The sequence below is a fragment of the Pyrgilauda ruficollis genome, unplaced genomic scaffold (genome assembly GCF_017590135.1).
Source record: "Pyrgilauda ruficollis isolate IOZ18807 unplaced genomic scaffold, ASM1759013v1 scaffold294, whole genome shotgun sequence".
Classification (NCBI taxonomy): Eukaryota; Metazoa; Chordata; class Aves; order Passeriformes; family Passeridae; genus Pyrgilauda; species Pyrgilauda ruficollis.
The window spans coordinates 182,139-206,813 of NW_024524311.1; the positions used below are offsets into that span (position 1 = coordinate 182,139).

General features: G+C 51.6%; 3 protein-coding genes across 5 annotated transcripts in view; all 3 read right to left on the reverse strand.

Annotated features, from left to right (window-relative positions):
- The window catches only part of TMEM50B (transmembrane protein 50B), a 12,521-nt gene extending 9,250 nt beyond the window's left edge, over positions 1-3,271 (reverse strand). The window contains exon 1 of the mRNA XM_041472615.1: positions 3,170-3,271. The gene's annotated coding sequence lies outside the window, so the exon portion shown is untranslated. The remainder of the gene's footprint in view (positions 1-3,169) is intronic.
- A 2,424-nt stretch (positions 3,272-5,695) lies between these two features.
- On the reverse strand, positions 5,696-9,455 carry DNAJC28 (DnaJ heat shock protein family (Hsp40) member C28). 3 transcript variants are annotated; one of them, XM_041472612.1, is made up of 4 exons: positions 9,292-9,455; positions 8,453-8,518; positions 7,840-8,046; positions 5,696-7,039 (listed from the first exon to the last, which is right to left on the reverse strand). In XM_041472612.1, the coding sequence occupies exon 4, from the start codon at positions 6,987-6,989 to the stop codon at positions 5,892-5,894; it is 1,098 nt and encodes a 365-aa protein (XP_041328546.1). In that variant the 5' UTR covers positions 6,990-7,039; positions 7,840-8,046; positions 8,453-8,518; positions 9,292-9,455; the 3' UTR covers positions 5,696-5,891. The 3 variants fall into 3 exon arrangements, with proteins under 3 accessions (XP_041328546.1, XP_041328545.1, XP_041328544.1); XM_041472611.1 differs by lacking the exon at positions 8,453-8,518 and having other exon boundaries at positions 7,896-8,046; XM_041472610.1 differs by lacking the exon at positions 8,453-8,518.
- Positions 9,456-20,291: 10,836 nt separating this feature from the next.
- ITSN1 (intersectin 1) overlaps positions 20,292-24,675 on the reverse strand; it is a 97,288-nt gene continuing 92,904 nt past the window's right edge. Inside the window, exons 27-32 of the mRNA XM_041472625.1 lie at positions 24,049-24,261; positions 23,431-23,591; positions 22,248-22,330; positions 22,065-22,148; positions 21,469-21,642; positions 20,292-20,440 (exon numbers count right to left, since the gene is read on the reverse strand). Of these exons, the coding sequence (XP_041328559.1) occupies positions 20,292-20,440; positions 21,469-21,642; positions 22,065-22,148; positions 22,248-22,330; positions 23,431-23,591; positions 24,049-24,261 (864 nt within the window). The remainder of the gene's footprint in view (positions 20,441-21,468; positions 21,643-22,064; positions 22,149-22,247; positions 22,331-23,430; positions 23,592-24,048; positions 24,262-24,675) is intronic.

The window sequence follows — 24,675 nt, forward strand, 5'->3', positions numbered from 1 at the left end:
AGCCCCTTCCCAGCTCCTCAGGGATTCTCCAGCCCCTTCCCAGCTCCTCAGCAATTCTCCAGCCCCTTCCCAGCTCCTCAGCAATTCTCCAGCCCCTTCCCAGCTCCTCAGCAATTCTCCAGCCCCTTCCCAGCTCCTCAGCAATTCTCCAGCCCCTTCCCAGCTCCTCAGCAATTCTCCAGCCCCTTCCCAGCTCCTCAGCAATTCTCCAGCCCCTTCCCAGCTCCTCAGCAATTCTCCAGCCCCTTCCCAGCTCCTCAGCAATTCTCCAGCCCCTTCCCAGCTCCTCAGCAATTCTCCAGCCCCTTCCCAGCTCCTCAGCAATTCTCCAGCCCCTTCCCAGCTCCCTCAGCTGAATTACAGCTGCTCCTGAAGCCCTTCCTCATTTTCCACTCTTAAATGGTTCCATTTTCTTTGTTCCTCTTCAGAGCTGTGGCTGTCCCTGTCCTGCAGCAATTCCTGTTTCCCCGCCCAGCTCCTCACCCACCCACACTGGAACTCTCACAGCTCCTGCTGCTGCCCCACTGTGGAGCTGAGGGGCCTTGCCTGGGAGTGGCTGCAGGGAAACAGGGAATTACAGACTGGGTTGGATTGGGAGGGACCTCACAGCCCACCCAGTGCCACCCTGCCATGGCAGGGACACCTTCCCCTGTGCCAGGCTGCTCCAGCCCCAGTGTCCAGCCTGGCCTTGGGCACTGCCAGGGATCCAGGGGCAGCCCCAGCTGCTCTGGCACAGGGACAGCACAAAAGGGGTGGGCAACTCCTCAAAATGTGTTCAAGAAATCCAGCTAAAACATCCTGGATTTAATATGGCAGAGAAAAGGAATGCACTGATACAGGGGAGGGGAGAAATCCTCCCAAGGGACCTCAGCAGAACATCCCTGTGGGATGAAAGGGACACGAGGCAACAGTGGACAGGGCAGTCAGAGAGGCAGAGGTGTCCTGGGCTGGGGAGCAAGAACTGGGAAAGGGATTGGGATTGGGGTTGGGATTGTGCCCCTCAGGTGAGAGCCCACCTGCAGAGCTGCCCCAGCCCTGTCCCAGCACAGGAGGAGCTGGAGCTGCTGCAGAGAGCCCAGAGGAGGCTCCAGGATGAGCAGAGGGATGGAGCAGCTCTGCTGGCAGGAAAGGCTGGCACAGCTGGGATTGTTCAGCTGCACAGGAGAAGCTTTGGGCTGAGCTCAGGGTGGCCTTGCAGGGCCTGAAGGAGCCCCAGGAAACCTGGAGAGAGACAATTTCCAGGGGATGCAGGGACAGCACACAGGGAATGGCTGCCAGTGCCAGAGGGCAGGGCTGGATGGGATCTGGGCAATGAGGAATTGTTCCCTGGCAGGGTGGGCAGGGGCTGGGATGGAATTCCCAGAGCAGCTGGGGCTGCCCCTGGATCCCTGGCAGTGCCCAAGGCCAGGCTGGACACTGGGGCTGGAGCAGCCTGGCACAGGGGAAGGTGTCCCTGCCATGGCAGGGTGGCACTGGGTGGGATTTGAGGTCCCTCCCTACCCAAACATTCCACGATCTGTAATTCTCCATAATTCCTCAGAAAAAGAGGAAGAACACAATAAACTGCATTTATAATCCCAGCCCCACAGCAAAGCTGAGGCTCCATGGGCAGCACAAGAGCCAGGCTGAGGTTTGTCCCCAGGAGGATCAGCAGGGACAGGGCCAGCCCAGGGCCCTCCCTGCACACAGCCCTGGGGGAGGCAGATGCCTTCAGCTGGAATTTCCCACCTGGATACATGTGCAGGACTCACTCTCTGGTTTGAACTCTCCCACCCACACAGCTCCTAGGCAGGAAACAGGCAAAGCCCTTGGCATTCCTGTCCTTCAACGCCCTTCCCAGCACGAGCCTCCTCCCCTCTCCCAAGGGCAGGCAGGAGCACTCCTCACCCTGTCCAGCAAACACAAACACATCTGCAGGAACAAACTGGAGACTCTGGAGCACAACTGGAGCTGAAAAAACCACCCCTGGCAGCTGCCAGCACTGAGAGCAAACCCACTGCTCTGTTAGGCAGACAAACACAACGGCAGCTCAACATTTGCACCTGAAAATCAGCTTTTCTCTCCCCAGATGAGCTGATTTCACCTGGACAAATACTGAAAGCAGCTGCAAGGAAATACAAGAAGTCTGCAGGAAGAAAAATGCCTTAACGTGGAATATCCTTGGGTTAGTAAAGAACAGAACTGCCTGCTTCCAAAGAGAGGAAAAGACAGAAGGAGAAAGGGAAGAAACTTAAAAGGCATGAAGAATATTCAAGTTTTCCTTGAAGAAAATGCACCTTCCACAAGCAGTTCATCAGAACATCCTTCAGGACACACATTTCCTCACATGCACAGAGGATGAAAAGTACATCAGGGGCTTGCTTATGTGAACTCTTCTGTAACAGCCACTGCCATTTTCCCATTTATTTCAGTAACTTCCAGCAGTTTCAGTTCTCCCTATCCCACAGCACTGAGCTCTGCTAATTTTTAAGTATTACAGAAAGACAAGAGCAAAGAAAGGAAGTTTTAAATTATACAAAAACAAGGCTGCGTGGCAAACTAATGAAGAAGTGATATTAATTATATTTACATTTCTTACAAAGCCCCTGGATCCCTGGCAGTGCCCAAGGCCAGGCTGGACACTGGGGCTGGAGCAGCCTGGCACAGGGGAAGGTGTCCCTGCCGTGGCAGGGTGGCACTGGGTGGCGTTTAAGGTCCCTCCAAACCAACCCAACCCATTCCATGCTTTTTCCCTAGACAGCAATGCGCTGCTCAGCCCCAAGGCTGCCCGCAGCGGGGTTCTGGAGGGGCGCTGTTCAAGCCTGAGGAGTGCAGGAGGCAGGGAATGACCCCAGCTGCATTTCCCCATGCTCCGCAGGCCGCCCCGAGCCGTGCCTGCCGTGGGACCGGCCGTGACGGGGAGCCCCGAGCCCCGCGGCCCGGCCGAGCGCGCTGCTCTTTAGACAAAACAAGGCGTTCCTCCTTTAACCTCCGCTACAGACCCCGCGCGTCCTCAGGGCCGGACAACCCGTCACACACCGGGCCGCGCCGGTGTCCCAGCGGAGCGGCCCGGGGGTCCCTCCCGGCGCGGGTCCCGCTCTCTCTCGCTCCCCATCCCGGTCCCTGTCCCGGTCCCGGTGCCGCCCCAGCCCCGGTGCCGCCCGGCCCGGCCCGGCGCGGCCGCACGTACCCGCTCCCGGGCGAGACGCTTCCGCCTGAGGGCACCGAGCGCCCTGACTGACGCGCCCTCCGGCCAATCGCAACCGAGCGCTGCGCGTCAGCCGAAGGCCGGGTGAGGACAGAGCGTTGCGATTGGTCAATGCCAGGCCACAAGCTCCGCCCCTTTCCGCTCGGGCGGGGCGGGAAGAGGCGGGGCCAGCGCGCTCCCGCCCTTCCCCGCAGGCCCCGCCCCCTCCCGCCATGGCCGCCCCTCACGGCCCCTCAGGCCCCAGAGCCGCCCCACACGGCCGTGAATGACCCCCGGCCTGCTCCGCTGCCCCACGGAACAGCACAATAGTGTCATTCCCATGCTGGAATAGATAAAGTTCACCCCTAAATGCTCTTAAACCTCAGTCCGGTGTCTGGTTTAATGAAACTAAGCGGAATTCATAAACGTGGATAAATTCTAATTCATAGGATCAATCACGGAATGGTCTGGGTTGAAAGGACAAGCAATATGGGGGTAACAAACACGGCAATAAACTCACTGTGAAACACTACCACCCAAAACAGCAAAACAAGTAAGTGACAAAAGACTGATGTTGAATAAAAGCCCTGGGCAAAGAAAAGAACTGGATCAAAGTTAGCATTTTGAGGATTAGAGGGAACATCTCACAGATGTGGACTTGAAAGAACCAGATTGTGCTCAAAGTCCCCTCTGCTTCCTTTTTTAACCTTAACTTACACGTACACACTGTGTTCATCGAGCCCAGAGACTCCCTGCTCCCTCAGAGGAGTCTGAGGGAGCTTCTTCTTCTACTAAGAATAAAGATTTATCACTTACATATTCCTTTTACAAGATGCCCTGCTCCTGCTTCTCCTTCATTCCTTCTCCTCAGAGCCTTCTCTGTATCTCTACGTTCATTCTGTTACTGCTCTGAAACAGAGAAATCCTCAACAGGACTCAACACTTACAGTGCCCAGAGAAGGGAAGAATTTCTTCTCAGTACTTTGTTTAAATCTCTCAGTTTCAAGCCATTCCCACTTGTCCTGTTGGGACAAGAAACAGATTCCTCACCCTGAGTAAAACTGATACCTCAAATATTGTATCTTCATAAAATGTAAAATTATATACCTATACAATCTTTTGTCTTCATATTAAGATGTCACTTAAGCCTTTCAAGCCACAAGGCATGTGGTCATTAGACCAACAAATAGGAAGTTCTGGGAATAAACAACGTGGTTTTGGATCTGGGGTCAGCAATGGCTGCACCCTTTTTCACAGTCATAAAATAACATTAATCAAATTCAAATTAACAGTCCAGTGTCAGCCAGAAAAATTCCTTCTGAAGGCCACTCTCTCCTGGATTTTCTGTGTGCAGTAGTTGATATTCCTTAGTATTGACTAAACACTCCTCTTAAGAGCAACAAAATTATAGACAAGCCCTGAAACGCTGAACTCCTCTACACACCTGGGGAGCATTAAAGTGGAAATTATCTTTTTCATTGTCACTGTAAATGTTGCAGAAGTGGATTTTTGTGCCTGGCAGGTTCTGATGGCATCAGTGCAAAGCTGATTTGAAGTGCCTCGGTCAGGTCACACCTGCCACATTTAAACCTGAGTGGTTTTAATAAGAACATAAAAATCCCTCAGCCTGCTGATTCACCCTTTATGGCACCTCTGGTTTTGGAACTGCTGATGCTTCTTCGTGAGCCAAAGTGGGTCCCATTTCCTGCAAAGTGGCTTCTGTTTACCCTTGTGCATAAATTTGATTTGCTCTTGAAATCTCCCACTGGATTTGTCTGAACAGCAATTTTTTTGATCTAACTCCAGAAGATCCTAACGCGGATCAAAATGTGAGGTTTTTGAGAGTACTATGTCAAAGGACCTTCAGAAAAGTCTCTTTAATTAACAGTTTTCATTATAAACAAGAATAAATTATGAAAATAAACATTCATACACAGAGCTGGAAGGTGTCCCTGCCCGTGGCAGGGGGGTGTTCACCAATAAATAAATTTCCAAGACTGCTTTCTGTGTTAAAGACGCAAAAATGGACTTGTGCACGTGTACATTCCAAGCCAAGAACCCTCCCTTCACAGCCACTGAATTTACCCTTGAAGAGGTGAATGTACTTTTAAAAAATATGCAGAGAACCTGCCAAAAATTCAAGAGTTGCAAGTATTGAAATAAGAGTGCAAAGGTCAAACAGGGCCCAGAAGACGTTTGCCTCCACTTTAATGTTATTCTTATGCCTCTGTTTCCTCTTTGAAGTGATAAGAGCCTGTAAAAATGATTACAGCCCGTGCTGAAGCGAAGCATTAATTTGGATTTCAGCAGAAGGAAAGTGACCTGCAAGGGAAGAACTGATTTGTTGCTGCTGTGGTTTAACTCAGCCAGCAGCTGCTCAGGGGTGGGGAGGTGTGAAGGGCACAAAGGTGCTGTGCAAGCCCTGCCCAGCAACAAAAACACCCTGGAATGGTCACACTGCCTCCAGCCCAAACCCAGCACGCAGCCCCAGACTAACAATGGGGGAAAGATTAACTCTACCACAACCCAAACTGGCACATTTCATTTAATAATATTTTAAAATAACTCAATTATTTATAATGCAAATGCTCACCACACAACCAAATTTCCTTCAAGTACGGTAACAGTGGGAATTTGACATTTCCAGTGAACCTGAAATTTCTCAAGTGCTAAATTCCATTCATAAAGTGCATTCAAAACCTTGACAAGAGGAATTAGTGTGAAATTATTTCGGTGTAAGCTTTAACCACTTCAAGAGAGAAGACTTCCACCCAAACCTTTTGCCCTCTTCCCCCCCGTTTTCCTTCCTGTCTGAATCAGAAACCTTTTCCACGACGGCCTCGTAATTCTTTCGCGCTCGGAGGATTTCCTTGTCGGTGCTGAAATGCACCATCTGCCTGCTCAGGATGGGCACCACCAGGTTGAAGTTGTCAACCCTCTTGTTTAACTTCCTGATGTCTTCCGCGAACTGCTCGCAGATCCGACCCCACTGCTTCTGCTCCGGCAGCGTCATCGGCTCCCCGAGCTTCCTCCTGGAGGCCACGATGCTCTTCCTCAGGCGCTCGATGGTCTCCCGGATCTCCTTCTGCAGCAGGATCCACTCGGGCTGGTAGCCGTTGTCGATGAGGATCCTGTTCAGGTTGTGGGTCATGGGGTCGATGTGGGGGCTGTGCGAGAACTTCTGCAAAGGCTTCCCTTTGCCGCTGAGGTTGTCGAAGTCTCCTTTGGCCATGGATTCCTGGATGAGGTCCTCCACCAGCCGTTCCACGGCCTGAGTTATCTTCACCTTCTTGCTCTGCCGCACGTCCTTGGCCCTGCTGAGGTCGCTGCCGGCGTAGCGGCTCTCCAGCCTCTGCTGCCGGTACTCCAGCACCTGCTCGGTGGCGCGGTCCACGCGGAACTGCATGTACTGCTTCTCCCGCTGGCTCGGCGTGCCGATGCCCACGCCCTCGAAGCTCAGGTAGTGCCTGTGCTGCAGGGACTTGGATTTGAACTGGTCTTCCTCCTCCTGGCCGGGCTCGGATTTCTGTTTGGCTGCCAGGTCGCTGAGCACAACCCTGTAGGCCTCCTCCACCCTCACGAAGGCCCTGGAATCGGCCATGCCGGAGCTGCTGTCCGGGTGGTATTTTTTGGCAAGATTGCGATAGGAGTTTCTGACGTCATCGAGGGAACAGCCTTCCTCCAGCTCCAGAATTTTGTAAGAGTCCTTGACATAGTTTTTGGGTTTGTAACCCGACAACATCCTGCAGAGAAACGGCTTCATCCTCCTTGGAACCATGGCCCCCCGTCCCATGAAACAGTGTCCCATGTTGTTACTCAGCATGACTCAAAGCCACTGCGGATTTCTTCACATGCAGCTACATTATAAAGAACCTATAGACACATTTGGGCAAAAATCATGTTAAGTATCTTTTTTAAAGAACTTCCAGGACATAAGTCTTATCTTTAGCCTGATGTATTTAGAGAAATTCCTACTAAAATTTAGCAGTATTTTTTTTCTTTTACAGACTGATATTGAAATCACAGAATCCCAGCATGATTTGGGAAGAACTTCCAGGACATAAGTCTTATCTTTAGCCTGATGTATTTAGAGAAATCCCTACTAAAATTTAGCAGTATTTTTTTTCTTTTACAGACTAATATTGAAATCACAGAATCCCAGCATGGTTTGGGCTGAAGGGACCTCAAAGCCCACCCAGTGCCACCCCTGCCATGGCAGGGACACCTTCCCCTGTGCCAGGCTGCTCCAGCCCCAGTGTCCAGCCTGGCCTTGGGCACTGCCAGGGATCCAGGGGCAGCCCCAGCTGCTCTGGGCACCCTGTGCCAGGGCCTGCCCACCCTGCCAGGGAACAACTCCTAATTCCCAATATCCCATCCATCCCTGCCCTCCCTAAGCTTAAAGTCATTAATTTACATTTCTAATTAATTAGTATAGAAGTAGTAGTATTACAATGCAAATGAAAATCAATTCACAATTTACTTTTTTCCTGGTAAGACAACAGGAACACAACACAATTGTTTTGCACTGAAGAATTCCCTGGAAGCTTTTTTTATCGCCATTATTCTTCTACTATTTATTTTATTGCCTTTCAGCAAACACTGTAAACTGGAAATAAGCTTGATGCTGAGCAAAAACTGCTGAAACAAATCCCTCCCTTCTCCTCTGTACCTACATTCAGCAACAGCTCAATTTCCTACTCCCTTGGATCAATGCCTCAAGACCTACGACCTGGTACGTTGGCAAAGGAGGTCATCACAGCACATTATTGGTGTTTCACAGCAACATCTGGATCAGCACTCAGGTTATAGATTCACGAGGTCAGCCTTTGTATCCCAGCAGCGGCCAACCTCCTTCGCTGGTGCCAGGCAGGGGGATAAATCTGGAATTCAGAATAGATCGATAGCAGTCAGTATGTCACTCTGTCAGCAATTCCAGTGATTCTGGGTTATCTGGGGACACAGCCAGGGCAACACAGGTGACAGAGTCGGCAGGTGACAAAGTCAGTCCTTATGTAAAATCAAAGTAGAAATATATAACACTAACTGGACACACCAGTTACACATCAGCCAACTCTTCTTTATTCATGGAAATCCTTAGGGAAATGCTGGATCAGTGGAGCTAAAGACACAGAGAGGGCAACATCTCCTTTGCTCACTCCATTTTCAAACAAAAAACTAGATCAAATCAACTCCTTAAGGTTAATCAAAGAATAAGCAGTGTTTACATCTTCTGCACAAACCAAACTGCCCTTCTGCCCTAACCCCGAGAAGGAAAAGCACAAGTACTTGGGGCTGGACCAATCTTCAATGTTTTCAGCTGGCTTTGGTCCATGTAAGGCATTAAGTCATCACCTTGTGATAATGGAGCTCATTAGCACCTTTTATTTATGATCCAGTGATTTCATTCCATCTGGGTGGCGGACAAAGATAACTACTAATTTTCATACGGCCATAAAACCCCACGTAACTACTACTTAAAGAGAATGATCAATAAACACTCTTTTAAAATTCAATTATCGCTCCGTAAGTGACTTTCTCATAACTCGGCAGCCCCGATTTCAATAAACCTGTTCTTGTATGCAGAAAGAACCCTCACCCCCCGAGGGGACCAGCTGGGAACGGAGGGTTATTCCCCGGCAGAGTGAACCGAGCGATCCCCGCTGGGATTTGGGAAGAGGGGACGGATTGGGGCCCCAAGAACCATTCCCGCTCCCGCCCTCCCTGCTCCGTAGGGTCCCGCAGCTGCGACCCCGGCCCGCCGCCGCCTCACCTGGTAACTACTAATTTTCATACGGCCATAAAACCCCACGTAACTACTACTTAAAAGAGAATGATCAATAAACACTCTTTTAAAATTCAATTATCGCTCCGTAAGTGACTTTCTCATAACTCGGCAGCCCCGATTTCAATAAACCTGTTCTTGTATGCAGAAAGAACCCTCACCCCCCGAGGGGACCAGCTGGGAACGGAGGGTTATTCCCCGGCAGAGTGAACCGAGCGATCCCCGCTGGGATTTGGGAAGAGGGGACGGATTGGGGCCCCAAGAACCATTCCCGCTCCCTCTACGGAGCCCTCCCTGCTCCGTAGGGTCCCGCAGCTGCGACCCCGGCCCGCCGCCGCCTCACCTGGTGCCGCCGGGCGGCCCGCGGGAACGGGCCGGTAACGGCCCCGCAGGAAGAGGAGGGGCCGGCGGGAAGAGGAGGGGACAGGCCGGGCTGTGACCCCGCGCTCAAGGACAGAGAGGGGAGAAGGAACGGGGAGGGACGGGAAGAAAGGGGGCAAGACGAGAGGGTCGGGGAATGGGGAGTGAGAGAGACAGGGGAGAAGGGCGGGGAGAGAGATGGGGAAAAGTGGAGAAGGAAGGTGGGAGAGGGTCCTGCGTGTCTCCGCTCTCCGCCAGGGGGCGCCCGAGCGGCGCCGCGGCCGTGAGGGGAGGGAGCCGTGAGGGGAGATGGGCAATGGGGGGGTGTGAGGGGAGAAGTGCCACGGTGGAACTGTGAGGGGAGATGTGCCATGGTGGGGCCGTGAGGGGAGATGTGCCATGGTGGGGTGTGAGGGGAGATGTGCCATGGTGGGGTGTAGGACATGTCTCACCTCTGCCAAACTGAACAAATTGCTGCAAAGAGAGGGCTAATACCCAGCAGTTTCTGGTCCAAAATAACTGTTCATCCCATTGCAACTCAACAAGGTTTTCCTTCCTGTGTGTGAGCTCAGGGGCTGGCAAAAGTCAGGCTGGTCTGCAGGTAGAGCTGCCCCTGTTCATTTTTCCACCAGGAAAACGTTTCATGAAATCAGGAGGGCACAAAGGGGTTGTTGTTCCTGTGCTGCCCTTGGCTTATCCCTGTTCCAGAACACTGCTGTGTGCACCTTCCTGCTGGAGGTGTGTGTCTTCAATGTCCCAGTGGGAAGAGAACAAATAATAGGAAGATGAACTAAAGAAACAGCAGTGCTCAGGACAGTGACACTGAGCTCTCCCCAGGGGATAACAAGAGTGCCTTGGAGCTGTCCAAAGGGAAAATGCCACCGAGCTCTCCCCAGGGGCCAAGCAGAGTGACCAGCAGGCATCCCAGGGCCAAGACTACCACAGGGAAGAGCTGTCCCAAGGGGTCAGTGACAGTGACGAGGAGCTGTCCCAACAGGATAACAGCAGCAACAACAAGCTTTGCTAAGAAGAAGGCAAATATGACAAAGAGCTGTCTTTGGGGAAGGCTGTAATGTCCAAGACATGTCCCCATGGGAAGCAGATGAGGACAAAGGGCTGTCCCCATGGGAAGCAGATGAGGACACAGCTCTGCCGAGGGGCACAGGGCAGTTCCAGGGAACTGTCCCAAAGGAGGCAAACAGCGCCCAGGGAGCTGCTGCCTGTCTGGAGGAAGCAGCTCCCTGGATCCATCTGTGCTGGAGGACAACAAAAATTATTGAGAAGATGAACAAGGAGAAGGGGACCCCCAATTCTCCTTTCTTTTCCACACCAAAGGAATTCCCATTTCCTGCGATGGGAAATGGAATTGTTCATGGTGGAGCTGCCCTGCAGGGCTCCAGCCCAGAGGAGAGGCCTGGGGGACATCAGGTGTGCTCCCAGCTGCAGCTTGGCACTTCAGAGCTGTGCCAGGAGGGGAACATTGGAGAGAAAACCGATGATCCAGAAGCACACTTGATCTGTCTCCCCTCACTCACTGCACTTGGGGGAAGTCCTGCATAAATGATGCAGGGCAGGCCTAGGAAATCAGGAGGAACTCTGATTTGACTCCTTGTGTGCTGCCATGCAGCCTGGGAAAGGAGAGGTGCTTTTGTGCACGGCTGAAGCGTGTGAGTCCTCCGGGAGCTCCACAGCCATTGGGAAGCCTTGCAGCCAGCTGTTGGTGTTTTCCCTGATGCTGCTCAGGTTTGCTTCAATGGTTCCACAAGAAAAGAGAGCACGGGAAACAAATTGAAAAGTTTAAAAATATGAGAACACCAAGTGACAAAACTGTGTAAGTATTCTATAGCATAGTTTTAATTTTCTTAATTATTTTGTCAGTAGAGGTGTTGCTCCTAACTACTTTATGCCTTTTGAGCCCCATGTACAACAGACGAGTGCCATTGAAAGTAGTTTTCTCTCCCTAATAGCGTAGAACACTCGTTTCGCCCATCTGCGCTAGAGAACTACGGAAATTACTGAGAAAATGAACAAGGAGAAGGGGAACACCAACTCCCAGCCCACCCAAGGCCAACTGTTGAGCCCGCAGAGGAGGATGAGAGTGAGGGATGAGGCAGAAAGGAGAGGCCAGTGCAGGGTCAGGGCCAGGACCTTTGCCCTGCCAAGGGAGCCGTCTCCATCTCACTCATCCTCATCCTCCTACTGCTCCTTGCTGATGCCCATCAAGCTGCCACCAGTGCACCTTGGGCAGCCAGAGGCAGGACCTAGGAAGCCCAAACACCTCAAGGTCCCCCAGGCGCAGCTCAGGCAGCCAGAGGCAGTGCCACAGGACAGCTGCAGCCAGGCCCTGTCCCTCTGTGGGGACAGACTGCCACCTCTGCCACAGCTGCCATGGTTGACACCACTGCCCTGCCTTGTGAGCCCCAGGGGGGCTCAGAGCCGGGGCACAGAGCTGGGGAGCTCAGGGGAGAAGGGGCCCCAGCCCTGCAGCCCCTGTCCTTGGCAGCCATACACCCCCGTGCCCAGGGTGTTCTTGCCCCCGCTCAGGGTGGCCCAGGAGGGCACAGCCCCTGTGTCGCCTGCTCCCAGCCACTTGCTGTCTGCTGCACTGATGGTGGGGTGCCGGGGGTGGCCCTTTGTGACACAGGCACACGGTGTCGGGGCCCTTTGTGATGTGGGACGTGGTGGTGGCCAGAGAGCCTTGTGACATCAGGGAGCCCCTCCCTGGCTGAGGGTGTCTAAGGGGCGCAGAGCCCTGGGGTGCCCAGTCCCAGGAGAGCCGCTCTCTGAGGAGGAAGCAGCTCCCTGCGCCCATCTGCGCTAGAGAACTATGGAAATTACTGAGAAAATGAACAAGGAGAAGGGGAACACCAACTCCCAGCCCACCCAAGGCCAACTGTTGAGCCCGCAGAGGAGGATGAGAGTGAGGGATGAGGCAGAAAGGAGAGGCCAGTGCAGGGTCAGGGCCAGGACCTTTGCCCTGCCAAGGGAGCTGTCTCCATCTCACACCTCCTCATCCTCATCCTCCTACTGCTCCTTGCTGATGCCCATCAAGCTGCCACCAGTGCACCTTGGGCAGCCAGAGGCAGGACCTAGGAAGCCCAAACACCTCAAGGTCCCCCAGGCGCAGCTCAGGCAGCCAGAGGCAGTGCCACAGGACAGCTGCAGCCAGGCCCTGTCCCTCTGTGGGGACAGACTGCCACCTCTGCCACAGCTGCCATGGTTGACACCACTGCCCTGCCTTGTGAGCCCCAGGGGGGCTCAGAGCCGGGGCACAGAGCTGGGGAGCTCAGGGGAGAAGGGGCCCCAGCCCTGCAGCCCCTGTCCTTGGCAGCCATACACCCCCGTGCCCAGGGTGTTCTTGCCCCCGCTCAGGGTGGCCCAGGAGGGCACAGCCCCTGTGTCGCCGAGCTGGCAGCTGCTGCCTGTGCTGCCCATCCCCTCGGGGGCTCGAGCCATGGAGCGCAACCTCACAGGCACGGTGCTGGAGAGACAGAATAATGGCAACGAGCTGTCCCAAGGGGAAAATGGCAGTGATGAGGAGCTGTCCCAAAAGAGAGAATACATGGAGCCCTTTCAAGGGGACAGCAAGAGTGACCAGGAGCTATCCCCAGTGGAAGATGACAGTGAGCTCTTTCCAGTGGACAGCACAAGTGACCAGGAGCTGTCCAAAGTTGAAGGGGACATTGAGGTTATTCCAGGGGACAGCACAAGTGACGAGGAGGTGTCCTCAGTGGAAGAGGCCATAGTGGTCATTTCAGGGGATGGCCCAGCTGATGAGGAGCTGTCCAAAGTGGAAGAAGTAATTGAGGTTGATCCAGAAGACAGCACAAGTGACCGTGAGCTGTCCAGACTGGAAGAGGCCATCAAGCTCTTCCCAGGGGAAAACAGCAGTGACGAGAAACTGTCCCCAGTGGAAGATGACAATGAGCTCTCCCGAGGGGACAGCAAGAGTTACAAGGAGCTGTCCCTGGGTGAAGAAAAGCATGAAAAAGAGCTGTCCCAAGGGGTTAACTACGAGGATGAGAAGCTTTCTCCAGCAGATGTCAAACATGAGACAGAGCTGTGGTTTGGGGAAGGCTATGATGTTCAAGACATGTCCCCATGGGGAGATTATGACAATGAGCAGCTCTTCCATTGGGAAGAACATGAGGATGAAGATCTCTGCAACTGGGAACAAGATGAGGATGAAGAGCTCTCCTGTTGGGAAGAACATGAGGATGAAGAGCTCTGCAACTGGGAACAAGATGAGGATGAAGAGCTCTCCCATTGGGAAGGACATGAGCACAAAGAGCTGTCAAGGAGGGCCCTGCTCGGTGGTATGGACAGAGATTCAAGCTTGTCACCTGAACTGCCAGAACTGGAGAAAGTATCAAGGCATCAGATGGTGCTGGAATGGCTGGAAGTCAATTTCCCCAACAATTATGGTGCTGAGGAGGAGGAAGAGAACGAAGCTGACAGACACCAAAGACTGTCCCATCTGAAAAGGTGCAAGGAGAAGGTGGAGGCCCAATGGCAAGAGCTGTTGGACTCCATGTCATCTCTTGATTTCAATGTCAGTGACAATGTGCTTTCCAGAGGAGTCACAGTGGTGTCTCAAGGGGACAAAGCCATCCAGAACAACACCTGGAACAAACCCTTGGGCTTGGTGGATGACAAGGACCCCCTGGAGGGACCCAGCTGTTCCAGGCGTGTGGGCACAGAGGTGGCAGCAAAGTCAGCCTGTGCTGACGAGCCCAGCAGCCCTCCTGCCCTGTGGAGTCCCGCAGGTGCTAAGCGGGCAGCTGCTGAGGAGGAGGAGCCCCCCAAGCCTCTCGGTCCAGAGGTGACAGAGGCACAGAGCCAGGTCTCTGAGAAACGTCCCTCCCGCTTCAGGCAGGCGCTGCGGGGGCTGTTCCGGTGTCCCACTCTGGGGTTGGGGCTGTTCTGGTGTCCCTGCCTGGTGGCACAGCCGGAGGAGTAGCGCCCACACCAGCACCAGGCCAGGCCTGGAGGTGGAAGCAGAGCAGCACTTGGGTGGGACAGACCAAGGTGGGCTGTGGTTCCTGGGGATCAGCGCAACCCAGCGCTGTGAGCACAGGGCTTGGCCAAGAGGTGGCCATGGACCAAGAGCACCAAAGACCCCCAAAGCTGCCGACCTGTTTCCAGAAGGGTCCGAAAGAACAGCCTGTGCAAGAGGCCCCATTTGCATAGAGGTGAGAAACCCATTTCAGGGTGGGGAACCCAGTCCTTAAAAGGGTACCCTCACCAAGTCCCTGGCCCTGGACATCCCAACAGCTGGATCATTCCTGGATCCAGGAGTGACATCCCATCAGCTGGAACCATGCGGGAGCCAGGAGTGATCTCTTTTCCACTTTCTTTCCTTGTCTTTCCTTTCCTTTCCTTGTCTTTCCTTTCCTTGTCCTTCCTTCCTTCCTTCCTTCCTTCCTTCCTTCCTATTCATTTTTTCCTTTCTATCTACCCTTTCCCTTTATCCCAAACTCACTGCCATGTGTTTTTATTGTAGGTCAGGCCTTAATGTAGCAGTTGAGTAGTAATAAGGCAAATTAACAAAATATTAATACATTCATAAAAATAATTGTGTTTAACAAAAGTTTTTGATTATTTTGTGGATGTTCCAGCTTTGATCGTTGCTTTTGTCCTTGAGCATTTATGATTCTTGGGTGCTTCCTTCCCCTTATGGGTGGGTGATCACAACACGTTAATTAAAAAATGCTGCTTTTTCCAGTTGTGCTTGTCTGTGCCTGGTCCACCTCGAGAGCAGGGCAGGTGCTGGCAGCATAAATAGTCATGGAATCATGGAATATCCTCAGCTGGAAGGGACCCCCAGGGACTGTCCAGTGCCACCCTGCCCTGCCCAGACCCCCCAAATCCCACCCTGGGCATCCCTGGCAGTGCTGGCTAAAGGCTCCTGGAGCTCTGGCAGCCTCGGGGCCGTGCCCATTCCCTGGGCAGCCTGGGCAGTGCCAGCAGCCTCTGGGCAAGAACCTTTCCCTGAAATCCAACCCTAAATCCCTCCAGGCCCAGCTGCAGCCACTCCCTGGGTGCTGTCCCTGTGCCAGGAGCAGAGATCGGAGCTTGAGGGAAGAGCGACTCATCTGCAGATTTCCTGACTCCATCTCCCTCTTCTCCAGCATTCTCAGAAATGTGACAGCACACAGGTAAACTTTAAAAAGTTATTCTTGAATCATTTTCATTTATTCTTGCATCATTCACTTGCACAAGCCCAGTCTCAGCTGTGTCCGACATTGCACAGCCCCACACCAGCTGTGCCACCACAGCTGGAACAGCACCAGGCCTCACACAGGGGGCACAGCTTAGGGACTCTTGTTTAGTTATACCTTGTCTGTAAATAAAATTGTTTAACAGGAGTGACTGAGGAAACAAGACATTCACAGCAACTGAAGTCAGTTAAAACTGCATTATGAGAAACAGTACTGCCTCATGCATAGCTACTACAAATGCCTTAAAAACCAAAAAGAGCCATCTTCACAGTACAGCTATTTCACTGAGGAATAGTCAAAGTGCTGTAAATGAACAATACAAATTAATTGCATTTTCTTGAAAGAAAGAGTAACTTTTTTTTCCATTGCCAGATAATTTTTTATAATGCCTTCATAATTTTTAGGATCATACAAATTCTACAGACAGTAAAATTTTTCTCTGGTTTTCTTAAAAGAGAAAAAGAAAAGGAAATGAATCCTTGAATGTTTGGCAAAAGCAAAATGTGCACAAAAAGCCAGGGTGAGATGGGGAAGAGGAAGCAGCACCTCTCAGAGGGTGGGCAGGCCCTGGCACAGGGTGCCCAGAGCAGCTGGGGCTGCCCCTGGATCCCTGGCAGTGCCCAAGGCCAGGCTGGACACTGGGGCTGGAGCAGCCTGGCACAGGGGAAGGTGTCCCTGCCATGGCAGGGGTGGCACTGGGTGGGCTTTAAAGACCCCCCAAAGCATCCTGTGATTCCCTGGAGACAGGGCCAGGCTCCTGGACCAGCACCATGGTCCTGCACCCAACCTTCTCCTCTCCTGTGTCAGCTGGTCCCTAAATCCAGGGACAGTGACCCTTTGGCAGCTTTACAGGCAGCCAAGGAATTGACCCACAGTCACAGCAGAGCCTTTGACAACTCTGTCAAGTAATTAGGGCTGTTTAACAGACTCTCACTGCAGTTCTTTATTTTTTTAATGAGATTCTAAATATATCCTACATACAGAAAAATAATTTCCTGAGGACACTCCTTCTTATAAAATATTTAAATGAACAAACAAAAGCGGGTGCCTTTAAATGCTTTTCTGTGAGATTTACTCAGTATTTGACAATGACAACAGAGCTGTGGTTTTGTGCTGTATGTACAATAATCACATGTATATCTACAAGCATGTACTGAACTCTGGATACAGCAATGTGCACGTAGGACAGGAGTGGAGAGGCTGAACAAAGCAAGAGTAGATGTGGAATGTACGCACAGAGCAAACCTCAAAGCATTTTCTCCTGATTCCCAGCTTCTCCCTGTTTCAAGGGCTTTGACTGCTGGATTTGAATGAACTAGGATCTCACTGTGACAAGCAGAGCAGTCTGGAACGAGGCACTGCTGTTGGAGTCAGAGTCTGGAGTTGTCACATCTCAGTTTTGAGAATGTATGTAAAAAAAACTCCATTATCCACAACGTTTCCCAACCCAATCCTCCTCACATGTAATAAAAAGTAACTGAATTATTTTTAAAGGGTAAAAAAATTGCAAAATGAACATTGAAAAAGTGTCCTCATAAAAAACTCACATTGAGAAAATACTGAATAATTAAGTGCATCTAGGAAAAAACCTGCTGCAATGACTCAGCTATTTGGCTCAGTGTCAGCTCAGAGCCAGGCTCTGTCTCCCAGGTGCCAAGTCCCTTGCCCAGCTCTGAGCAGCCTCTCTTGGCTTTCCAGCCCAGCTCTCTCTATCAGCTCTGCCCCAGGCAGGCTCTCAGCATTTCAGAGCCAAGGCCAGCCTGGGAATGGTTTTATTTTACAGCCCTTCCAAGTGGTCAGGCCTTGGCAGGGGCTGCCCAGGGAGCTTTGCAGTGCCCATCCCTGCAGGTGTCCCCTGGGGGTGGCACTGAGTGCTCTGGGCTGGGGACAAGGTGGCCATGGGGCACAGCTGGGGCTCCAAGGGCTGGCAGGGCTGTGCCAGCCCCAGGGATTTGGGGATTGTGTGACTCCAGGAAGCTCAGTTCTTTCTGGGATGCTGGCAGTGCTGATGTGCCACCAAGCTCCAAGGGCAGCAATGCTGTCACCAGGGCATGGACACAGCCTGTCCTCCATGCACAGGGACAGGATGAGCTTCCCCTTTAGCACTGGACTGATTATGAGGGATTCATTGGATCTCTGTGAGTCAAACTCCAGCCTTTCCTCATCAATGTTTGAGTAACCCCTGCTGGCACTTGGCAGGAGTTCAGCAGTGCTGTGCATCCAGAGGGAGTGGGACATCCCAAGCCGTGGGGCTGGGAAGGTGCTTGTGCTTATTCTGTCACAGTTCCCCAAAACAGGGCAATCCTACAGACTGCTACAGTACTTCCCTGGCAGTGTCCAAGGTTGGATGGGGCTTGGAGCAGCCTGGGACAGTGGAAGGTGTCCCTGCCCATGGCAGGGTTGGCACGGGATGGGCTTTAAGGTCCCTTCCAACTCAAACCATTCTGGGATTCTCTGATGTCCATGACATGGGTTTCAGTCTGAGAGGGGCCCCTGAGTGAAGGGTCCCCCACTTCCAGCACCAAATGAGCCTCAGGCAGGTGCAGCACCTTGGGGCTCCCTCCAAAACCCTGCCCAAGGTTCCTGCATTCCAGCCACAAGATTTTTTTTCTCCTGTTGGCCATTTCAGCTGTCACTGTAATTGATGCTGGTGAAACTATACTATTAAGAAACAAAGTGATGCTACTTGTGAAACACTGAAATGAATGTTCACCCTATTGGCAGCACTGAGTAAAATTAGGACAGCAATAAAAGGTTAGACAATGACATTTAATGGTACTCCAGTAATAGATTTTATCACTTTTTTATCCTACCACAACAATGTGTATTTTCATATACATTATATTTAATAAAATGTATTGATATGGAATTAGGAAAGCATGGGTTTAGTACTATTTACATATTTTAATTGAAACAATTTTCTTAACAACATTGAAAAATAGAAACTTAAAGTTCTCTTAATCGTGTTTTCAGCCAGTTAGTGGTAAACAAATGCATGCCTAGGAAGTCACACTCCCTCTAAAATGTGGTCAGTTGAAAGTTTCTAACTAAAGTGTGTATCTCTGTTTTGTTTCAAAAAATACATAAGTATGTCTGTCATTTCTGATACAAAATTCTACACTATCTTCAATAAATAAATAATAAAGCGATTCTGAAAAGTATGAAATGTAAACTTTGTTGTCCCTCCAACATATATTTTTTTCCTTCCCATTGCTTGAAACATTACAGTGGTCTTTTAGGAAATTATAATACACAGACACTTCCCAGCACAGTTTACACTTATTACCATACTGATCTACCTACCTGTTATGGATATATCCTAATTTCCTAATGGAAACCAATAAGACTTGGAGTGCTAGAGAACACCGCCGACACAGGAGAGGTGGGAACCAGTACTGAAAGGACATGCAAGGAACACCAAAACCTAACAACAGCTCCACGAGAACGTTCACATGCGAATGACACGGGCTGGCACCTCCCATCCGGAATGAAGTCCTTACAAAAATACCAGTGGATGCGTGGCAGGGCATGAACAAAAGGAATCTAAGCAGAACAAAGAGGAATTTGACTCTCAGGGATCTTTTGTCCCCTCACGTGTGCCTGAGGGAAAGCAGACGTCGTGCCCACCTGGAGCCAGGAGCTTTGCCAAACAGGGACGTGGGCCTGGACCTTGTTATCCATGGAGTGAAAGGGATGGACAGCCCTGGCATTCCCCGGATGGCTTTGGGTTCCCCACTCTGCAGCACCACGAGCTCTCTGGTGACATCCAGCAGCCGCCCCGTGGGAGCTGCAGGACGGGGCTGCCCCGAGCCCCCAGGACTGCCCCGAGCCCCCGGGGCTGCCCTGAGCTCCCGTGCCCTGGTGCACACAGGTGAGCTCAGCTCCATACCTGGGCACCACCTGTGCACTGCTGTGCACACCAGGCCCTGCAGGCTGGATCTTCCTGAGCTGGAGCCACGATTGTTTCTCCTTCCCCACTGCAGGTGAGGCTCAGCCTGGGGGCAGCAGCAGTGAAGGAGTACCCGGGTACACACGACACCAGCAGGGCTCTGTGCCTCACCCTTGGCCTCCTGCCCCAGCACTTACAGTTCTGGGGACAACAGCACCTTCCACAGGGACCGAGGGCTGGACTCTTCTGGAGTGCAATTCATCTCTGTGCAGAAGGCCTGGACAGCTTTTATTTTCAGGGGCAACACGAGTCATGAAGTGGTATGTTAATAGAATCTTCTCTGTTTATAGATATAGACTATTTATTTTCTAAGTCTTTTTCAGTACCATCATGAAGATCTTCAGAGATCTTCTTGCTGCAAAACTGCTCCTTCCATTCACTCACATTTACACACCACTCTGCTAGGCAATAGGCACAGAACTTCTGAAGGGGAAAACCCTCAGAAAGCCTCCAAAACACACCCACACTGCCTCCTCCACGGGAATTAAAGAACTGGAGCAAGCACAGCCACCCATGTGTTTTGCCAGCCATCCCCACTGCAGCACAAGGAACAACAGGGTTGTTTCACCAGCCCAGGAAACCAACGCCAAGTTCCACACAGAGAGATTGAGGGAGATCTCCTCACTAAATTGGGATTCGCGTGTTCAGTGAGAATTATCAAGGCACAAAGATGCTCCTGTTTGCTTTGATAACCCTCTGACGTGTGAAGGGCGAGCAGTAGTTTCATGCCACACCAGCAAGGACTCGGTGACAGCTTCTGCAGACACCTCCTGCAGCGACCTCTGGCTGAATTCTGACACTGGCCCCTCTCTCCTAAGGCTCATCAAACAGCTGCAGGTCCAGGCGCACCACGATCTCTCCCGTGGGGACTTCGTGCAGAAGGAGACACTTTGTAACTGGTCCCTTGGAACCCTGATCCTTCTTGATGTCTGCCACACGGATCTCTGTCCTGCCCAAAAAGTCTGGAATGCAGAAACACAGCGTGCTCAGGAAAGGGAAACCAGAGCCTGCAGAAGGACCTGAACTTCCACACACACAGCAAAAGAGAAAATAAGCCTTCAGTCCTACTCTAGTTGTGCACTTGAAGAGGGCCAAAGGCTGCCAAGCTGCGTAGAAGGAGATTTAGCCAGAACTTGTTAAACAGCAGCAGCATTAAAACTAAATGGGCCCATGAGTGGAAAAACCCACTGTGGAACTCACAGCTGCCTTGCTTCAGGGACTTCTGGATTTTATGATGTGTTAGCCAAAGGCCAAAGTTCTCAGTTAGACCTGAGAGTGAACCTGCTGGAGATGACAGAGCCAAGCAGGTTTTCAGCCCAGCAACGAGGTCAATGAGCCAGTACCAGTCCTATCCAAACACTCCCTGAGAGATTGTGACTCCAAAATACACCTGCGATGCTCCACGTGTTCATCCCAGCTTATGAAGTAAGAATGAGAGAGGCTGTGGAATCCCCAGCCCTGGAAGTGTTCAAGGCCACTCTGGATGGAGCTTGGAGCAATGTGGGATAGTGGAAGGTGTCCCTGCCCATGGAAGGGGTTGGAACTGGATGATCTTTAAGGTCCTTTCCAAGCCAAACTTCCATGACTCTATTGGGTTTGGAATCCTGGGCTCATTTTTGTTATATGCAATAACTACTGTTATTGCATATAACAGGAGGTCAAAGTAATTTCTCTTCCTCCTGCCTGAACCCATCTGTGTGCAAGGAGCATCCAGAGCTTTCTGGAGCCTTAGCAGAGTTACAAATCACACTGTAGTTGTTGTCTACTGCACAAGAAAAGGAACTCTCAAGACCCAGAGGGAGCTGCATCCTTTTTGTGCTGATACTGGGTGGAGTGAGGTTGACTCCTAAATACACAAAGAGAGTCAAATCTGGGATATCTTTAAAAATCATCTCCCAACCCAGCCCATTCCCTCTGCTTTCCCTCAGCAGGAATGCTCCTCAAAAAAGAGCTCTGCAGTTGCCCTTGGCAGGGGCAGCCCCTTACGCACCATCCGGGGAGAACTGGTCCCGCTCGAACACCGTGATGCACAGCACGTCCTGCTCCAGGTCCTTGATGAAGAACTGGCAGTTGGAATTCCACTTGGGATTGAGGGTGTCCTGGATGGTCTTGGTGATGTGGCACTGGGAGCCCATGGTCACCTCGCAGTAGGGGTTGCTCTTTCCTGGGAAGATGGGAACAAACAGAAATGAGCGGGGCTTTCTTAGCTGTGTGCTCCTGCTCCTGAGCTTCCTTCTGAGCTGGGAAAGACCTTGGCCACACCAGGCCTCTGGCCCCATCCCAGGCTCTGCTTCACTGCCTCTGTAATGGGCTACATTAACATCACAGTGAATGCTCTGCTGGGTGCTGAGCACCCTCCACCCTTCCCTTCAGGACTTTATGGCTTGTGTGGTGGAAACAAAGCCAGCCTGAAACAAAAGCCTCATGCAGGACCACGGCTCAGCTGCACAAAGCCACCTCTGCCTCTTTTACCTTCATTAAACCCACGTCATTTAACAAGGTCATGTCTGGGACAGAACCCCTGCAGAGTTAGGCTGGCAAATGGGAATGACCTCTGGATGGAGCAAGGAAAGCCAAGGCACTCACCATGGGACCTGCAGGGTTTTAGCTCAATGCCTTCAACAACATTCACCATCAGCCTCCCGATGCCTGTTGCTCTCTGAGAGCGAACTGTGGTGGAACAGAAGAGCAGAGAGAAATGTCACCAATGGATTTTCCTGCCCAGGGACTTTTCCACAGAAGATGAGACCCCCACATCCTATGCTGTACCTAAGTAGGCCTTTTCCCTCTTCTTCTTTTCAGTCTCTATGTAAAGTTCTGAAGCAGCTTTGATCTTCTGAACCCAGGCAGTCCTTCAGAAAGAAAGGAGAGAAAAAAAAAAAGTTGCAAAATGCCATTTCTGTTTTTCCCTGCTGGAGCACAGCAGACAAAACTAAAGCTGCCCCTCCTTGCCAGCCAAGGCTCTGGCCCCATCCCAGGCTCTGCCATCCCACAGCTGTCTGCCTGGAAGGGATCTTAGTGGAATTCACAGCACCTGCAGAATGTAACCATCCCAAGGCAGCAAACCTAACACACAGAGAAAGCTCAAGAGAAACATGAGAAGGAGATCCTTGGTGAGAAAACAAAAGGTCTCAAGAACAGGTTTGCTTTCATCCAGCCCCTTGTTTTCCTGAAAAAAAATGACTTCTTGGAGCAGTACAAGACATGGCTGCTGCTGAGGTGGCCACTGTCCTTGGGCCCTGAGATTTCCTACCCAATTCTTCTGACTCTCAGGACTTTAAAAGTGTAACCTGGGGAGTCCACGGGTGGTGAGTGGGCCTAAGAGTCACAGAGAAACCAAACTAAGAGTCACAGAACATCCTGAGTTGGAAGGACCCACATGGATCACTGAGTCCACCCCAACAATCCCAGCCTGTGCCTGAAGGAGGCTGAGGGGGAAGGCTGACAGAGAAAAAGGGAGGCAGAAGGGCTACTAAGTGACCTCAAGGGCTTCAAAGAACTGCTGTGACTTACAAGGAAGCCTGAGTCAAGGAAACATGGGAGAATCTGGAGGCTGTGGATCAGTTCTGGAACCCCAAATGAAGAGCTGCTGCTCCACAGGACATTCATGGTTTAGGTTGGGAGCTCACCCAGTCCCACTCCCTGCCATGGGCAGGGACACCTGCCACTATCCCAGGTAAAGCAGAAGACAGAATTGCATCTCTTGGCTTCTTCACATTACTGTAAAATGTGAAATGCAGCCTAAACATCCACCCTCAGCCATTTCATCACTGGTCTAGCTGGAATTCAGGAAACATCATTATTTCTCCCTCTTTTTAGATCACCATATTCCCAAGAAGGAATTTTCCAGTCTTGTAAAATAACCAGCCTGGAGAGTGCTCTGCAAGTTTCCATCACAACCATTCCCATCCTACATTTACCAGAGTTTTTAAATGCCCACAAAGGCCCTTACCTTTCATTAATGCTTTCAGCCCGGAGTGTGTAGACTCTGTCAATGTGGGAGATGTGGAAGATGGGCTCATCTCCAGAAGGGTCTGTGGGTAATTTTACCAGTACCTCGTTTAGGAAAATGGGCTGTAAAACATCAGCAGAGCTGGAGTTGTACTGCAGAGTCTGCACGGGGGCATTCAGCACACATCAGCCCACAGCAGGATTATTCCATGCCCCAAGTATCTCACCACAGTATCATCTGTGATACTCTGTCACAGCAGAGTATCTCTGCCTCCTATATTTCTGCAGAAAATTTTAAAAGCTGACAAAGACAGAGGTGCCTGCATAGCCTGGGGACACTCCTGGAGAGAGCCAAGCACAGCAGAGTTTCCTCCCCCAGAGAGCAGCGAACGCTGCTCTCCCTCTGCTCCCTCAAACACAGGACCCCTCATGGAAGGGTTTTATTCAAGCAAAACCTCCAAAGCATCTTTTATCTCACTAGAGCCCACAGCCACCCTTCCTGCCATCAGCCCCTGAACCCCAAAGCTTTCAGACCTCTTCTCTAGGAAGGCTCCTGCCCACACCCCCAGAATGGAGCTCCTGAGCCCTGTCCCCATCCCCGTGTCGGAGCAGCACTTACAGTTTTGTACATTTTGTACTGCAGGTTGGACTTGGGGCTGAAGACCTTGTCTGTGCCAGAAGAGCCAAGAGGTTTTATGATCTGAGTGAGGAGGAGGAAGTCGTTGAAGAGAAAACCATACAGCTCCTTGTTACTCTTGGCTTTATAGAGCTTCCCACTGTGCAGGAACTTGCGTGGTCCCAAGCAGTTTGTAACTGAATTAAAAACGAGTTGCTGCGAAAAGTAGAAGAAGAACAACAACGCACTGTATAAAGTGAAACAATTGGGGCTGCCCTGCAAGAGACCAAATACAGATTTGAGTCCTGCTTCCAGTCTGTGTCACAGGGATGACGAGCCATGCCTCGAGCACGACAAGCAGGCAATGTCACAGGAGGGCCCGTGAGAGTCCCTGAAGGCCACAGGGGCACGGGCTGGGCAGGCAGGGGAAGCCAAAAGCATCTGTGCCCCCTGGCCACGTACATGCACCTCCAGGGCTGGGACTGAGCCAGGGCGCCTGTCCTGGGTGAGCAGCAGCTCTGCCAAAGGCCTCTCCACAGGCTGAGCTTCCTTAAGGGCTGCATTCTGAATTGTGTTTGAATTTCACCCCTTAAAACACCCCAGAGGACTTCAGATGGCCATGATACCCCG

Excerpts from the sequence above, each read along its gene's own strand:
- DNAJC28 (XM_041472611.1), bottom strand. The coding sequence starts at position 6,989 with ATGCTGAGTAACAACATGGGACACTGTTTCATGGGACGGGGGGCCATG.